General features: G+C 35.4%; 1 protein-coding gene and 1 pseudogene across 2 annotated transcripts; both read right to left on the bottom strand.

Moving 5' to 3' along the window:
- Positions 1–4162: 4162 nt before the first annotated feature.
- On the bottom strand, positions 4163–7604 carry LOC21412154 (annotated as a pseudogene).
- Positions 7605–14333: 6729 nt separating this feature from the next.
- Positions 14334–18286, bottom strand: LOC21412153 (G-type lectin S-receptor-like serine/threonine-protein kinase At4g27290). 2 transcript variants are annotated; one of them, XM_024175502.1, is made up of 7 exons: positions 16969–18284; positions 16579–16716; positions 15954–16114; positions 15613–15823; positions 15268–15505; positions 15019–15169; positions 14334–14916 (listed from the first exon to the last, which is right to left on the bottom strand). In XM_024175502.1, exons 1-7 carry the CDS (start codon positions 18206–18208, stop codon positions 14611–14613), a joined length of 2445 nt encoding a protein of 814 aa, XP_024031270.1. In that variant the 5' UTR covers positions 18209–18284; the 3' UTR covers positions 14334–14610. The 2 variants fall into 2 exon arrangements, with proteins under 2 accessions (XP_024031270.1, XP_024031271.1); XM_024175503.1 differs by lacking the exon at positions 14334–14916 and having other exon boundaries at positions 15100–15152; positions 16969–18286.
- Positions 18287–18915: the final 629 nt, after the last annotated feature.

Genomic DNA, 18915 nt, shown 5'->3' with positions numbered 1-18915 from the left:
TTTTTTATACGCTGCTAACATCGTGCTGTGCTTGGAGATTCTTGAAATTAAGATTCTCAAACTATACTTGTACTGAAAATTATTCCGCCTTAAAATACTGCGAGAATTTATCGATCGAATTTACTTGATTGAAACATGAACTTAACATGAAATTTGCTATAGAATTTAGGAATACATATATTAATTCCATAAATCCTCCATTCACAATATAACATAATATTTTCTAAGAAAATCCTTGGCTTAAAAATACATGAATTGTATTATTTAAGGTCTGGAATTTTCTCAGTCATTACATTTTGACCGTTGACACCCAACCCAAACCGCCACCTAAAAGCCTAACCACCAATGGCTCTTTTTTTGACCGTCGCCCTATTTCGGCCTAAACCCGACCCACCGATGATAAAAAATAGCCGTTGGATCCAAATTTGGGGGAAAAAAACAATTTTTTAACTCAAAAATTTCCCTATAAATACCCCACCATCCTGCAAACATTTTCCTCACCAAAATCTCTTAATCTCTTTCAATTTCTCTCAATCTCTATTAATCTCTCAAATCTCTCTCACAATTTTTCTAAAAACTTGTGATTTTAATCTTAATTATAGTTCTTATATAATTTTTACAATAAATATCTTAATAATTATTTATATACAAATACAATTAATAAATTATATTATATATATTATAAAATATACAAAAATTCAGGCAGCCCGGGTGGGCTCGGGCTGCCCAATCGGGCTTCGGGTAGCTAAGACCTGCCCGAAGCCTGTTCAAGGTGGTGGTCGGGCTCGGGCGGGCAGCTCAAATTTCTTGGGTGGGCGGGCTCAAGTAACGGGCACAAGTTTGGTTTTTTCAGGCTGCCGCGGGTGAACCCTCGAAAGTTCCAGCACTATATGTGCCTTCTTTTCAGAGGAAGAAGCGGCAGTTGTTATTGCTATCCCCTCACCATGCAAAGTATCTCAGACCGCTGGATTTGGACAACCACCTCCAAAGGGGATTTCAATGTCAAAACAACATATTGGCTGGAATGTAGTAATCGAATTCATGGATCTTTAGATGAGGTGAAGATATGTATGTCTTTTTGGAAGTCAAAATTGCATCCGAGACACAAGCTTTTGTTGTGGAGAGCTAGTGTGGGGTCCTTGCCAGTCAAGGTAGAGATTTCTCAAAGAATTGGAGGACGATAAGAGATTTGCCCTCTTTGTAGGGTAGGAAAGGAAACTATTACTCACATCTTTTTGTATTGCAGGTTCTCAAGGCTGATCTTGTTCATGTCTCCCTGGAGCTTACAATCCGAACATCTTAACTTTAAATCCGTAAAGGACTTCCTGAAGCTGGCCTTGTTTAGAGACTCGACCTCATTCGATGGAGTTCCTCTTTTTCACCTCGAGTGCATTGGAGGTGATTTGAAAAGCTAGGAATGATTTGGTGTTCCAAGGTTTTGAAGTCAACCTGTTGCATTCTTCCAGGCATGTTTAGAAGCAATACCAAGAGTATCAGCAGCTTCTTATCTCACCGGTCATTTGTTCAAAAGCTTCTAAAGAGTGGCAGCCTCCCCCTCCGGGGCGGATCAAGGTTAATGCAGACTGTTCAGTAGGCCAGTCCACTTCGGTGGTTGCTGGTGTTGGCTGAGACTCGAATAGAAACATAGTTATGGCGGCTACTTCTCTGATCAAACTAAAGATCCCTTAGTGGCAGAGATGGAGGCTATTCGCTTCAGGCTTCCTCCAAATCAGCCTTCTCAACAATATCCATTGAAAGTAGTAGTGCTCTTGCTATCTTAAGTGTTACTAGCTCCGCTACTAATTGTCCTTGGTCTCTCCGAAACATTAAGATGGATTGTGACACTCTCTCCCAAGTCTTCGAGATCACAGAGTTCTCCTGGATTAATAGATCATGCAACTTTGCGAGTCATAACTTGGCCAAGTGGAGCAGGACTATCCTTATTTTTAGTTTCTTGTCTAAGGATTCCATCCCCCTGCTATTTTCAAAAACACTGAGGAGTAGTTCCCCTAGTTTTTGGCCTCAGTTCTTTACTTGTCTTCGGTTTAGTTGTAGTTGTTCCTTCTTTTTCCTTCTTTGCTGTTTCCTCTCGATTTGTTTTTTTTTTTCTTCTTTCTTTTGGAGTGTTTCCTTTTGTTCTTTGTTGTCATTTTTTGTCCCTTGTTGCCGTTTTTGGCCTTGTTGCGGGTTAAATGAAATCTCTATTTAGGAAAAAAAAAAAAGAAAAGAAAAAGAAAACGATACCGAAATGCAAAAACAACGTTAATGACCGAAGCAAATGTCCACTTGACGGACAACGATAAAATTAAAAACGACAGCTAACATGATTGAGAGTAAAGATGAAACGACACAAAAATATATATGGAGCACAGTGGCGGACAGAGTTAAATAATAACGACGACAAACATCAATGCTGATAAAGAGATAAATAACACTAAATGAATTCATGGGAAAAAACGAGTCACCTTGATAAACGAAAAAAAAAATACAAAATAAGAATAAAAAGAAAAGACAATAAAAAAAGAGAAAGACAATAAAATATAAAACACAGGCTCAAGTAAACGACAATAGTCAGAGAATACATAAGCCCCTTGATCAACGACAAAAATAGGTAAAAGCGATCATAAATCATAATGACTAAACGATCAACGACAAAAAGGGGTAGCATGAAAACCACAGCACACGAAACTACGAAGCTATGAGTAGAGTTCTTTTTTTTATTATTTTTTATTATTTTTTTTAAGAGAGTGTAGTAAATTGCAAACTTTTGAAAGTAAATTAAATAAATAGCAGCTTTTATGATATTTAAAGTAAATAGTAATAAAAAGTTTTTTTTACTTCCTAAGTTTTTTATTTACGGCTAAATTTACGTGGTAAAAAGATTTTTTACTATGTAAATTTTTAATTTAGTGCTATTTACTTTAAATAATTTTAAAATCTTCTCTTTACTTCAATTAATTATTATATATATTCTATTTATTTTATTCTTTTTTTCTTTGAAATAAAAAAGGAAAATAAATTGGATTAAGGATTTTTTTTTTCATTTTTATACCTTGTATTTTTAGTATCAAAGAATCCTACTTATTTTGAAACATTGCAAATTTACACCTTCATATTGAAAATTTTCCTCATCCTTGACATTTTCTAAATCAATGATCGCTTTTGACCACAAAAGGCCAAAATGGTCGTAAGAATAAAAATGAAAACAAAAGGGATTTTACATTTTTGTATTCTGTATTTCATAGACATCAACAAGTCATACCTTCTATTTTGATGTATTGCAACTTTGTAAATTTATACCTTAATATTTTAAATTTATGTTGGACCCTTACTTTTTCTCAGTAAAGGATGATTTTGACTTAATAAAACGAAAACCTCTATACACGCAAAAAAAAAAAAAACAAAAAAAAAAAAAAAAAAAAACAAAAAACAAAAAAACAAAAAAAAAGAAGCAAATTTCAGAAATCAAAATAAAAAGAAAATTAAAAAGAATCTCCGGGAGGTGCATTCTTGTGTCCTAAAAAAGAAATGGTTTAAATGATGACAATGGCAATGACACAGCTTTAACATCTTCTTCAGTACTTCTCTATCTATTTCTTTTCATTTATCCACTCAAGTGTATCAATTTCTTTTACTTTCTTTTTCTGATTTGTTCTGGTTTCTTTGCATGCATAAAAAATGGCTTTGGTAATTGAAATTTTTTGAAAAAATTTGGGGTAGATTTGGGAATGTCAGATTTCATTTTATTTTATCTTTTTGTTTTTGTTTTTGCGTTTTGAAAGTATTTTTTTTTTCATTGAGAACATTTACGTTCGTTTTGCAGTCATAATATTCTTTAACAGGTGAAAGGTGAGGATTTAGTATAAATTTGAAATCTTAAAGTATAAATGTGCACACTTCAAAAAATATATTATTTCTTACACCTTTAAAAGACGTAATACAAAATGCAAAACAATGCCTTTTTGATAATTTCCCAGTATTTTTTAATTTTTCCTCAAGGACATCTTGATCTTTTTGCCGTTAAAATCGATCGCAGACCAATGTCAAAAAAAAAAAAAAAAAAAAAAAAAAAAAAAAAAAAAAAAAAAAAAAAAAACTTATTTTGTAGATGTTGCCTTTGGCACTGAAAATTAAAAATAAAACAAAATAATTTCTATTGTAGGTAGAAGAGAGCTTTTTTCTGTTATATCCTAGATATAAAAATCTGCCGAGAGAAATGTATATTTATGAACCACAATACCAATTAAGAATTTGGTGGAGATCAAGGTAAATTCTCCTTAATTTCATCTTCCCTGTAACTTGGTAACAGATAAATCAGTAGCAGTATATGTCTGATTCCAAGATGAAGAAGAATCCATCTCCGAAGAAATCCTTTCCATATAAAATCCTGGTTGCTTAGGTTGTGGCAGTGAGAAATTCTCACTATCTAACATAAACAGAACGGCTGACATGGGAGGCCTCTCTTCAGGGCGTTTTTGAACACACAACAAACCTATTTGGATACACCGCAAAACTTCCGATGCAGGAAAATCCTTCATTAAGACATCTGTCAATTCTAGTGCCCTTCCTTCATTCCATAATTTCCATGCCTAAAATAAACAAAAGCTGCATCAGTCTTGACATGGAAATTTAACCAGTCAAAAAACGAGGCGAGTTAGGTAATCAAGTAGTTTGGGCTCAATCTTACATGTCCTAAAAGGTTGAGGTCATGATCAGGATGATCAAATCCTCTGTTTTTCTTTCCACTCACTATCTCCAAAACTATTACTCCGAAGCTAAACACGTCAGATTTCACTGAAAAGAGTCCATCGATTGCATACTCTGGCGACATGTAACCACTGCATGCAAGCCATATGAGAAATATGGAGACTAATATTGATCATTGTATATGAAAAGTACCTGAAGAAATGTTTGAAGTACTTACTATGTTCCAACTAATGTCCGCGTAGTTACTTCAGTCTGATCACCACCGAATATCCTAGCCAAGCCAAAGTCTGATATCTTGGGTTTCATCTCACAATCTAAGAGGATATTACTGGCTTTCACATCTCAGTGAATGATTCTCAACCTTGAATCTCGGTGAAGATAAAGAAGTCCTCGCGCAATCCCCACTACAATATCAAACCGCTTCTGCCAATCCAGTGCAGTACCTTTTGTTTGATCTGTATTGCATGAAGTTAATTAATTATGTTTTTAATTATTAAGAACGTTAAGTATATTTTACTAGAGTAAAGGCACAGATATGAAAAGAAGAGGTTTAGGGTGACTAACCAAATATATATAATTCCAGGCTTTTGTTAGGCATGAACTCATAGATTAACATCCTTTCTTCTCTATGAATACAGCATCCCAACAACTTAACAAGATTCCTGTGCTGAAGTTTTGAAATCGAGATAATCTCATTCTTGAACTCCATGAGACCTTGTCCTGAATTTTTTGAGAGCCTCTTTACCGCTATTTCTTCGCCACTCGAAAGCACACCCTGTAACACATAAAGCTCTGCTTATTTTATTTCACACCAGAAGTGAATCTGTCAATGTGCTTAAAATGTTACCTTGTAAACAGGGCCAAAACCGCCCTCTCCAATTTTATTTGTAGAAGAGAAGTTATTGGTAGCATTTACAATAGTATCTAGATCAAATAAAGGTAGCTCTAAGTCCTCTGTCACAACGCTAGAATTCTGATCTTGATCTTGATCTTGATTGGTTAACATTCTCTCTGCCATGAGAAAAAGAGAACAAACAAAAGCAAAAAGTTACATAAACATGTTTTCAGTCCTAAAATTCATGTTTTCATATATTTTACATGGTTATCTTCAAATTTTTTTGGAGGATATTGACTCTGTTAGCATTGACCAGCAAAAAATGAGCTTTTTATAAATTGTTTCCCTTCATTGTACTTGGTTGATTTTATTGTTAACAAAGAAGCATAAAGAAGAAAATCACAAATATTTCTCTGTACATCAGTTTTTACCTTGGCTTGCTTTAGGGTAGGAGTTCCTCTTCCATACTATATAACCACAGATTGAACACAACAGAAGAAAACCTGATACTTCTGATACTGAGATGATCACTTCCGTCCGTTTACTATCCGCATCCGAACCTGAACAAAATCAAGCAGATTTAAAAATTTTGATTGGCCTAGATACTTTTCGAGTCACCAAAATCAAGCAGATAAATATCTCTGGAAATTAGCTCATACTTACCAATATCAGAAGCAGACATCCTAATGTGCAAATCTTGGCCTCCATCATTGTACTGTGTCATATCAAGCAAGTCATCAAACCACAACATGCACCCACCAACCCGGCCTAAAATATACGCCACACAAGAACAGTTCCTGGAACAAATAGCTCTACAATCTTCCTGCCTCGCCACCGTCTTGTCCACCAAAAACTGCGAACCATACGGCAACTTCACGCGAAGTAACTTCTTGAACCCCTCGCCGGCGCTGCAATTCAACCGAGTTTTACGAATGGACCCTCCTCTCCAGTCGAACCGCTCCCAGTCTTCCCTCGCTTTCGGCACAAACCCTTCAGGGCAACGGCAAATAGGGCTTTGGTTGAGACTGCAAATGCCATGTGGACCACAGCGTTCAAAGTTGTCGCACTCATCTTTCTGCAGAGTGAATACTTCTATCCACTCTCCGTTATCATTGTTCCACCTCAACTGTTTGATATGGCCTTCAGGGGTCAACCAGAAAATCGCGATGGTCGAATTATCATACACTTTGAAGGTGTAGTACACATGTGTATCGTTGAACACGAATATGGGGTTGTAGATGGGGTTGGCCTGCATCGGAGGATCTCCGCCGAAGCGAGTCCCGTCCCAGGGTCCACTTCGGTAATTAATCTCCGATCCACTCCGCTGAAGCAACTGAGGAAGCCCGCGAGGGTCTACTTCGTATGTGAAGTTTCCAGTGGATGGATCTTCCGGAGTATTCCATGAGGTAAGACGCCATTCTTGATGGGTTTTGAGGTTCCATCCAAGATTCATGCCTGCTATAAGCGTATCACATACGTGATCAAAGCTCTGCCACGCGTAGTTTTCGCTCTCACCGTCTTTAACTACCAGATTTCCGGTGCTTAAGAGCTGCAAAATTGGATTTTTTGCCGATGAATTGGAAGACCAAATGGGGATAACAGATTCGTTACTGCTGAGAATAAGTACGTTTCCTGTTTGGCTTATAGTGAGGACACCTGAGGTTGAGTTTGAAAGTGGGTTGTCTCTGTTGGCGACCCAAATAATAGTGCCCGAAATATTCTTATACCATATTCCCACATACCGGTTTCTAGAGTTCGTCGGGCTGAAGAAGCCTAATTCGAATTTTTTGCCGTCGGAGACCAGAGTTTCCCCGTCTAGGATAGCTTGGTTTGGTCCTATGGCATCCGCAGCTGCCGATAATTTCTTGGGGATGCAAAGAAAAGCCAGCAAGACTAATTGAACGACAAGGAGATTCATTGGAACGACAAGAAGTAGGCTTTGTTTTACTTTGTAGCTTTTTTACTTGAACAAGTTTCTTCATTGGAAGAGGAAGCTAAAATTCTTCAATGGGTTGTGATTTTTTTCCACCTTACAAAATTGGAAGACGTCTTGTTATGAACTGACCACGACAGGCAGCACGTAGAAATCCTTAATCTAATGTTGGGAGATGAAGATTGAAGATTAGACAGTACGGTAAGAGTTGCATGGGAGACAAGTAATTGTGCGACAGAGGGCAAGCATCATTTTTGGTTTTTTTCATTGACGTGTCTCTATTTCCGTCGTTATAATACCATTGTCCGGTAGAGCTTTAATTTTTTTTTTTTAATACTGATGTGCTTTATTGGAGCAAGTGAAGTAAAAAAAAAACCAATATTATGTCAATCCAAATCAAGATGAAAAGTAAAGATTTGTTTAGTTCGTTAATTTGAGTTTTTAATTTGAGATAAGATGCGATTTTATATGAAAATTTTTTATTATAGTAAAAAAGTTAAATGTGACTGTTTTTTAAAAAAATTTTACTGTAATAAAATTTAAATCGATAAAATGAATAAGACCTAATTGTTTAACGCTTTCATGGATGAATGTATATCCTGTAATTTAAATAATAAAAGAAATTCTAAAAGTGCAATCTATGAATTTTATGGATTGTTACAATTTTTTTAAAGTGAACAGAAAATTATTAGTGTCATCATGCTCTTGATTTAATCTCGCTTAAAAAGTTATTAGTACTACAAATAGAATGGAAACGAGCCTAACACAAATTTTCGCAACTCCGGTTAGTCAAAATTCACCAAACCATCTTTGGTAGATAATATACTGGCTTTTTAAAATTTAAGGTACTTTTAGGTATCGTTCATTTCAATAATTTGAGTTTTTAATTTTAAATTTATACAATAAAAAATTTTTAAAAAATGTCACATTTAATTTTTTTTATTATAATAAAATTTTTTTAAAAAATATTATATCTCAATTTAAATTAAAAATTTAAATTCACATGAATGAGATTTAGTAAGCAAAATTTTAAGTAACATATTATTACGTACAGTGGTCCTCAACTCAAATAATTCGATTTGATATGCGCTGGCCTAGCATTTATTACTTTATAGTGGTGTTGTTGACAGTTATGTTGCCCTTCAATTTTGGCTAAGCTTGGGATTGGGAAGGAAAAGGCTACTTGATTTTTGTGGTGGCTTTTGGGTGTCAGAAACAATCGTCTCCGCACGTTGTTGACTTGGACTTTTCCTGGTCGCGAGACGACGAAAAAATGTCTTTCAAAAACTGATGCAGCGCACAAAACTTCGTGAAAATAAATTTATTTATTTATTTCAGAACTACTAAGATTGATGAGGAATAATTAATACAATATGTATTAAAAAAGAGAATTATAATATAAAAACCAGATATAAACAAAACTATCTAAATTTTGAATACTTATTAAACGAATATATCACATAAATATTATATAATTCCTCACATAAGATTGATACTCGCATAGAAAGAAAAAAAAAACGAACCGAGGCCAAATTCAGTGGAAAAATGTAAATTAAGTTGTACCACTTTTAAAATCTAGTTACTCACCAAAACTACTTTGATTAAAAAAAATTAAACTTCAATTATCCACGAAACTAATGTATTTGAATTGCAACTCTCTTAACGTGTCATTCCACGAATTCACCTGGTGGCAAAGAGGTTTACACAAAAAGAGTAATGTCATGGTTGTGTAATTTGATTTATCACATGCAAATCAACAAATTAGCTGTCATTCACATTTATCCCATGTATACTCCTTCAACACCAAAAAGAAAAAATAAAATAAAATAAAATAAAAAATGGCCACTAGCATGGGCACGATAAATTAAGGCCAAAAATAAAATTAAAAAAAAAGAGCATATAATAAAATCCGAACAAGACAACTGTAACGAATTTACCCGTTTGGTTAACTGATTCAAGTTTTTAATTTAAATTGAGATGTGATTTTATGTGAGAGCTTTTTACTGTAGCAAAAAAAAAAAATGTGACAGTTTATTACTGTATCAAAACTTGAATTCTAAATTTTGAATTAGATTTGCTATGCTGTCAATCAAGTTTGTCAATTCATGCACATTCTCACCACCGTACATCTCCAGGTTGTAGCATCTTACGATATCTGAAGGGTTCGGTTCTCTTGGCCTTGGCCTAACCATCACTCCGGGACCTTTAACCACCTTCTTTGCATTCTCTGATGTCAACTGGGCTGGCTGCCCCGATAGCAGATGGTCCATTACTGGCTTCTGCGTATTTCTTGGAAAAGGGTCTTGAAAAATGAAAATTTCTCGTTGCACAAATAGTGGGGAACTAATTATGTTGAAATGTCGGTTGGATATATTTCTCTTTACTAAGGCTTTTTTTTTTTTCCTATTTCCCTTGTTATTATGTAAAAGGTGGTTTGAACTTTTGATCATTTTTCTTCCCATTTCTTCCCTCTAGTTAAGCAAACAATTTATAATTCTATTTTCTCCTAAAATCGCTCTCCACTCAAATTTTATATCTAAACTATTAATGTGACGCCTCCCACCCTAGCGGCGGGTCGCCAACCTTAAACTACTACTAATAGGTTGAGTTATTGTCTAATCTATTACTTGTTATTAGACTATCGTCTCTTTAATTTACGTTTTTCTATGAGTAATTTTTTTTTTCTTTAACCCTCGGGTTCTTACATGTTCCTAGCATGTTCTTTTGTTATAACAACCAGTTATCCTTGCTAATACTTTAAGAAATCGGATATGGAACTAGTCCCCGAAACTTATCTTAACTTATTACAGTCTATTGTTCTTTACTAAGACAATGACCGTAACATCTTTTTCTTAAAACTGAAACATATAAACTTGGTTCTATATTACATTACTCTGCAGCGGAATTTAATTTCTAAGCGAGCGTAGTAGAGACCACTCCCGTGTACCCATGACATTTTCGCCACCCTTGCCTCTGCCGGTCCATCAAGCAAAACCACTATATGGCTGGCTGCTTACCTTTGTTACCTGCACACGAGTAAACTGATGAGCTAACGCTCAGCAAGTATAAATATGTACACATCATAAACTAGAAAAGAATTACATTAAAAGTTATGATGTAAATATGCTCATGTGAAAACATGCTTTAAACTGCTTTTTATTTTTCTGTTCTCACTACTGTCGGCCTGGGCCCCTACTTACTGTCTTGTTACTGTGGGCCTGGGTCCCTGTTTACTGTCTGGTCTAGTCAGAATCTCTACTCTTTGAGATTTCCTCCCTTGGGAGGCTGACGACCCGTCAGTCTCTTTACATTACTGAACTTTGAGTTTTTTCATTTCAAAGTGTTAAAAACTTTACTGAATGATATGCAACGTTTCTCTACGTGCACATGCTAACATAAAATGCATAATACTACTTAGCATACTTTAACTGTGTATAAGGGTAGCCATATGTCGCCCTTCTGTAATCTAGGGCACTGAGCCCTCCAAACACTTATAATCACATATAATCACATAGACTTAGGAACATAAGTAAATTCATTGTTCTAAGTCTAACTACAGCTTACTCAAGTCCAGACAAACATATATGTCTATACTTACCAATAATCCGTTAGGATTCCCGCTTGCTAGAAGTTCTTTCTCGTTGTCTCGGCTCTCATGCCAAAACCTGTTTCATGGAAATAGGTATAAATTGCCTATTCCAAATCACAATTCTTCATACTTAGATTCTTAAATCTAATTTCAAACTCGTTTCTGAACCTTTTTCCCATCTAGGCCGAATCCTAGTTCAAGAGGCAAATTACACATATTTGTGTATCTCGGTTTCTGAATCTTGATCTGTTCATTTTCGAGCTTTAAAAATGTTATTCATTCTCTAGAATCGAATTACTAATTCATTGCTTACTAACTAATTTTTAGGAAATTTTGGCAGAGTTTCACCTTATTTTTCTCGTTTCCCGAGTTTTCAATAATTCGTTATACTTCCGATTTCGGTACCTGGAGTCAAGATTTACATTCCTGAACACATATTCCAACATAAAATTGAACAAAACATATGTTCTTTCTTAATCTAGGCTCACGGATTTTCAATAGAAATTCACCAAAACTTCATTCAATCATCTTAATACTTACACCATTAAACTCTTATTACAATGCTTTACAAAACCTCAGTTTCGATTTTCACTTTAACGGAAGTTTTTTTGAGATGCGTTACTATTCATCCAAATCAAGAAATCATAGAATTCTCACGAAAACTCTGAAATCTTACCTCCAGAAGTTGAGGTTTTTCGCTAGAACGCAACAGGTTATGTTTCTACCGGATTAAATAGAAGAAATCCCAGTGAAAATACTTGATCTTCCTTGATTTTCCTTTCTTTACTTCACTCACTCTCGCATATGTTTTTTACAAACCTTTCTTTGTCTCTCTTTTTACGAATCTCTCTCTCTCTCTGCTTTGTTTTCTCTTGACTATATTATGACTTACACTCACAAGTACATAACGTGAGTAATTGTAATGGCCTTAGTAAACTTAGGTGATTTTACAAAGTGAGTTACCAACTTAAGCGTCATCAAGCTGATAAGCTCAAACATAAATTAATGCCAAGTGGTAGTCTGCATGTGAGGTTTATATCCACCTCACGGTACAATCTTTTTTTACTTTTTACTTTTTTTTTCTTGGTCGGCCACACTTAGGTAAAGAAGACAAAAGTAGCTTCTAATATCTCTGTGGAACTGTTTAAGACATTAATGAATATTATAATATTATTTCTAATAATATCTAATATTATTTTTTAAATTAAATTAAAGAAATTAATTTAATTTTCATAATATAATTTTACTAGTTCTACCTAAGTTTAACACTTAATTTGAGTGGTTCTATGTTCCCTACATTTTTCTTGTCAAGACTTAATTTTCCGTTTTTCAAAACGAGTCTCTTTCCAGTATCGATAATTTCACACCCGGTACATGTTCTATACTGCTTTTTAGGAACTTTTATTATTTTCCTTACTTCTAATATTTCTACTCTTTTTCTAGCTGGTCATTTGGTCACAAACTAAATATTTTAGTTTTTCATATTAAAATGTACCCGCTAAAATTTCTAACTTTTAACTACTATTTCACTATTCATAACTGATATTTACGAATTTTCCTTGTAAGAACATTCGTATTATAACTTTACATATTTTGAAAAATTTTACCCTGTACATAAAGTTTTTACATAACATTTTCCTTGATTACATCAAAATCCTACTACTTACTATTCTGAAAAAGATTTCGGTCAAATACCGGACTGTCCGGATTAGACCTAAAATTTTCCCAGTCATTACAATTAATGACTATAAAGGGAATAAAAACGCACAATAAAATAAAAAAGACAAACGATAGTGAAAATGGAGAACGACACAAAAGGAGAAGCGTAAAGGAATTCAATAGACTACAAAACAAAAGGAAACGACAACAAAAATGAGAAATGACAGAACTAAAGAAAACCCAATAAAAATGATAAACGACAAGAATACAGAGAGACAAAAGAAACGACAATGAAAAGAGTAAAGACACATGGACAGATAATGACGATAAACAAGATATAAATACAAAGAGTTGACACATAAGAGTAAAGAAGAGGACAAAAATAAAACGACAATAAATAAAAGAGACAACGGGAAAGGAACACACAACTATGGAAATGGACCTGCAGATCGCGCTGATAAAAGACAAATAGAACTTGGAAGAACGACAAACAAGAAAAAGTAATAAAGATAAAAACACCAAAGTGAATAAACGACAATAACGCGGAAGGGATCCGACTGAGATGGGACGACAAAATGAAAAGCGACGACAATCACGGATGATACAAATCCAATGTACACTCTTAGAAACGAATAAACAACAAAAGAAAAAAGACAACAAATACTAAATGAAAATTAGAAAAGAACGAATTAACAAACAATACGAATCAGAGTAACTACACTGACGACAGTCATCGTGGTAAACGACAACAAATGCAAAAAGATGTCAATGACGAAAACAAAAAGTTCAAACGACAATCAAATGGAGAGTAACAACGAACAAGAGACAGCAATCAAGTGAAAAACAATGGAATTAATAAACCACAAGAATGGAACACATTCTATAAGAATTAATATGAAAATAAATTTAATGGCGTGAAAAATGGGTAAACATATGAGATTTGTTCTACTTGCTTTGTTTCAACTACTCTATCGATCACCTACGAATATTCTTGCAAAGCCAAAATCCAATATCTTGGAGCTCATCTTACTATCTAATAGAATGTTACTACGGCTTATGATTTCTATGATTGATTTAAAATCTTGAATTGCGGAAAGTCCTCGAGTAATTCCGACTGTAATATTGGACCTCTTCTTCCATTAAATGCAGTACCCCTTGTTTTTTTTAGAGAGAATTGCATACTTTATTCTTAAGAGTGAATGGGTCTAGATTTTTTTATCCCTTATTATTGATTAATATCCTTTTTCTATTATAACTATTTGACTAAAAAGGTTATTAATTAAGAATAAATAGTAGAAATTCTGACTCATGTACTTTTTTAAGGGATATTATCTGTCCCAATTCAAGTACATGAAGTAGTTAAATAGCCATTTGACATGCGCTTTGAAGTTGACAAACAATTCATTATGATTTACTAATTAGTACTTTCATATAGAAAATAACAGAAGAAATGAAACTATGGGCTCGTTTAGTTCGTTGATTCGAGTTTTTAATTCGAGTTGAGATGCGACTTTATGTGAGAACTACTGTAGCAAAAAAGTTAAATGTGATTGTTTGTGAGAGCTTTTTACTGTAAAAAAACTCGAATCAGCGAAATAAACGGGGCTTATATATATTCAGCATAGACTTGCCACCAAAACACCAACGATGTCTAAATTCTACTAATATCGATGCTTCACTCATAATGAACAGGGAAATTGTCATTCACAGTTATATATCATCAGTAAACGTGTGCCAACCGACTACCGTATTTTTTCTTCTACATTCCTGTTATTATTGGACGATTCATAGAAAATAAAAAAAATACTTGAAATCCGTAAAAATTCTAAGAACTGGTGTAGATAACAACAAAATCTTTCTCACGGCATCAACGATTAATTTGATTGTTTATCTGCCTTGCAATATTGTAACAGTTATTTCTGTAGAAGCATTTGGCTTATTCAATAATGAAGAGGAATCAGTTTCTATAAAAGCTCTTTCAGTGTAAAATCCAGGTTGTTTAGGTTGTGGCAATGAAGCATTTTCGCTATCCAACATGGAAAGAGCAAATGACATTAAGGGCCTCTCTTCAGGGCGTTTTTGAACACACAATAGACCAACTTGGATACATCTCAACACTTCTGATACAGAAACGTTTTCCATCAAACTATCCATCAGCTCCATTGGCCTACCTTCATTCCACAAATTCCACGCCTAAAATATTCCAAACTTAACTTTAGAATTAGTATAGGAATTAGAAAGACATGATAGACAAGGAATAAATGTAAACTAATTAACTAATTAGTCAGAACTCACATGTCCTAAGAGGTTGTGCTCATGATCAGGATGCTCAAATCCTCTGTTCTTCTTTCCACTTACTATCTCCAAAACCATGACTCCAAAGCTAAAGATGTCAGATTTCACTGAAAAGTGCCCATCTATTACATATTCTGGAGACATATAACCACTGTATCAAAACAAATAAAATAAAGCGGTGAATCACAAAATGCTTTAACAACTGCATCAGATTAATGAAAGCTATTTTTGACTATGTGTTCAACTTACTATGTTCCAACTACTCTGTTAGTATTTACTTCATTTTGGTCACCTCCAAATATTCTCGCCATGCCAAAGTCTGATATCTTGGGATTCATCTCATCGTCTAAGAGGATATTACTAGCCTTAAGGTCTCGATGAATAATTCTCAACCTTGAATCTCGGTGAAGATAAAGAAGTCCTCGAGCAACTCCCACTATAATGTCAAATCGCTTTGGCCAATTAAGTGCAGTACCCCTTGTTTGATCTGTGTCAATTCACATGACAAATATTTTACTAAACCAATTAAAGACACAATAACAAACATATAAACAAAAAAACAAAAAAACTCAAGATGGATTAGGGGTGGCTAACTAAATATATATAAGTCCAAGCTTTTATTGGGCATGTACTCATAGATCAACATCCTCTCCTCTCCTTGAATATAACATCCCAGCAGCCTCACAAGATTCCAATGTTGAAGCTTTGCAATTAAAACCACCTCATTCTTGAACTCTACAATGCCTTGTCCAGAATCTTTAGAAAGTCTCTTCACTGCTATTTTTTGTCCGGTAGGGAGCATACCCTGTATAATAGATCAATTTTTTAGCTTAAAATACATATTTACATACATACATATATACATACATATATAGAAAGAGAGAGGAGAAAAACTCATAGAAAGAGATAAGATTTTTCATTTGATAATGAAATACCTTGTAAACCGGACCGAAACCGCCCTCTCCAATTTTGTTTGTAGAGGAGAAGTTGTCAGTTGCATTGGAAATGGTATCCATGTCAAATGAAGGTAGCTGATCTACGTCATTCTCAAGAAGAATGGGATGTTCATGTTCTTTTGAATTGGTTACTGCGTTATCTGAAAAAATAATGAAAATAAAGTACGGAAACATAAAAACACATGCGCATAACAAAGTAGTGCATCCGTTAACTAGATCAATTCAATACCACGTGATACACTTTCTGTTTTGAGCAACTATCATATTCTTTAATCTAGAGGCAGCGTTAAAATATAAAAATTGTTTTTCTACTGAATGTCAGCATTATATTAACGGAGACGTCAGGGAGGGAATATTGTTCTTCACTCCGACGAAATAAACAAAGAAAACATTGTTCTTCACTCCGGTAGAATTCTTCCTTATTCTTTAATCTATTATACCAATAGTTTAACTGTTTTATTTATTATGATAGATATTTTGTTATATTCAATATATATTTGATCAAATGTGGTAGGCGGAAGTAGTTAGATAACCCGATTATCATGACTATTGACTAAATATATTTCCATTAAAAGAAAAAAGAAAAGTAAGAAAATTATTGTACCAAATTGGCTTATGTGTGAGCGGGAGGCCCTCCTCCTCTTCCTGATGATATACCCTCCCACCAAAAACAACAGAACAAACCCTGAGACAACTGACACTGCGATGATCACAGCCCTTTTTTTTTCATTCTCATCGGATTCTGTGAACCAAAGCAGAATAGATTGACAAATTAAGACATTAATTAGGAGTAAGAAAATAACAATTTCTGATCATAAAATAATACAATCAAAGGGGCTAATGGCGGTTGGATTAAAACAAAAACAACAACTCATTGGACAGAGATCCAAAACTGAAGCACTTCAACACAAAGCAAAACATGATTAAATCAAGTTAAGAGTATTAAGAAAAAAAAATGGCCATGTTCTAGCAGAGGAAGGTAATTAGGTCTTACTCAATTCAGAAGCATCCATTCGAATATACACATCTTGCCCGCCAACACTGAAACTTCTCATATCAAACAGCTCCCCAGACCACACCACACACCCACCAACCTTAGCAACAGCATAAGCCACGCAAGAGCAGTTTCTCCTACAAATCAACTCGCACTCCTTCTTCACCACCGTTCCGTTCACCGTAAACTCCGAATTGTACGGCAACTTCAACTTAGAGAACTTCTTGAACCCCTCGTTGGCGCTACAGTTCAAGCTCGTCTTCAGTATGCACCCGCTGCTTGAATTCCCCGCAGCCCAGGCTTCTGGTGCTTTTGGAACAAATCCAGTTGGGCAATGGCAAACATTATCGACACAGATGCCATTAGGACCACAACGTGCGAACGTGTCACAATCCTCTTTCTGCATCGCGAAGATGAGAATCCAACTGGCGGTCGTGGGGTCCCACCTTTGCTGGGTTGGAGATCCCAATGCATTCAAATCGAACCTGGTAAGCGTGGAATTGTCGGCGTTGTCGAAGGTATAGTAATTATGGGTTTCGTTGACAACATATTTGGGGATAAAGACTGATTGCTGTCGCATGGGAGTTGGGTCCCCGCCTGATCGAACACCATCCCAAGGACCATTTCTGTACAGGATGTCTTGGCCTCTGCGCAGAAGATGCTGTGGAATCCCGTTACGGTCCATTTCATACGTGTAGATTCCGGTGGATGGATCTTGGAGGTTGTTCCAGGAGTTCAGCTTCCAATTTTGACCAGTTTTGAAGTCCCAACCCAGCTTCATACCTGCTATGAGCGAATCACAGGGATGGTCGAAACTCTGCCATGTATAGTTTCCATTACTTCCATCCCTAACCACGAGGTTTCCTGTGTTTAAGAGCTGCAAAGTTGGGTCTTTCGCTGATGAATTTGAGGACCATATGGGGTTCTCCGTTTTGTTGCTGAGGATTACTATGTTTCCGGTTTCGGTGATTTTGAAGATACCCGACGAGTCTGTGAGAGGGTTGTCTCTGTTTTCGACCCAGACGGGTGTGAGTTCTGCAATATTGTTGAACCATATTCCTACATAGCGGTCCTTGGAATTCGGTGGGCTGAAAAAGCCTAATTTGAATTTTGCCCCGGTCGAGACCAGAGTTTGGCCGGTGTCTTGGAGAGTTTGGTTTGGTTTTAAGGTGTCATCAACTGCCAAAGAATAGTGGATGCAGAAACTAAGAGAGAAGAACAATATTACAACGAACTTCATTGGTTTTGTACAGTTAAATGGAAGCAAATCAGAGTACAACGCGAAGCAAGGCTTTTATATGATAAGTAGAAACTTCTCTCCTTCTCCGAAGTTTTATCGGGAAGAGTAACTTTGACTGGTCTATTATGTACCAATTTTGTTTTCCTTTTGACTTTGTGGGTGTTGGACTTTTATTGTATATCTAAGTGTGGAATTACCTATACAAGCTTTATCTTTTTCTTTTGTTTTTTTGTTTTTTTTATACCAAAAGTGTGGAATTATTGTTACCTGCAGATTCTAAAGTAACTTGTAATCCCAAACTGATTATAAACCATTACAATACGGCGAACCATATGGCAACTTCACGTGAAGTAGCCTCTTGAACCCCTCGCCGGCGCTGCAATTCAACCGAGTTTTACGAATGCACCCTCCTCTCCAGTCGAACCGCTCCCAGTCTTCCCTCGCTTTCCGCACAAACCCTTCAGGGCAACGGCAAATAGGGCTTTGGTTGAGACTGCAAATGCCATGTGGACCACAGTGTTCAAAGTTGTCTCACTCATTTTTCTGCAGAGTGAATACTTCTATCCACTCTCCGTTATAATTTACCACCTCAACTGTTTGATATGGCCTTCAGGGGTCAACCAGAAAATCGTGATGGTCGAATTATCATACACTTTGAAGGTGTAGTACACATGTGTATCGTTGAACACGAATATGGGGTTGGTGTA

The sequence above is a fragment of the Morus notabilis genome, unplaced genomic scaffold (genome assembly GCF_000414095.1).
Source record: "Morus notabilis unplaced genomic scaffold, ASM41409v2 Scaffold576, whole genome shotgun sequence".
NCBI lineage: Eukaryota > Viridiplantae > Streptophyta > Magnoliopsida > Rosales > Moraceae > Morus > Morus notabilis.
The sequence above is the reverse complement of the archived record's forward strand: the minus strand, read 5'-3'. Positions and strand labels throughout refer to the sequence as shown.

Excerpts from the sequence above, each read along its gene's own strand:
- LOC21412153 (XM_024175502.1), bottom strand. The coding sequence starts at position 18,208 with ATGAAGTTCGTTGTAATATTGTTCTTCTCTCTTAGTTTCTGCATCCAC. Across the intron at positions 16,717-16,968 it reads AATGGATGCTTCTGAATTGA|AATCCGATGAGAATGAAAAA; the intron begins GTAAGACCTAAT and ends TTTGGTTCACAG. Across the intron at positions 14,917-15,018 it reads AGCACAACCTCTTAGGACAT|GCGTGGAATTTGTGGAATGA; the intron begins GTGAGTTCTGAC and ends GGAATATTTTAG.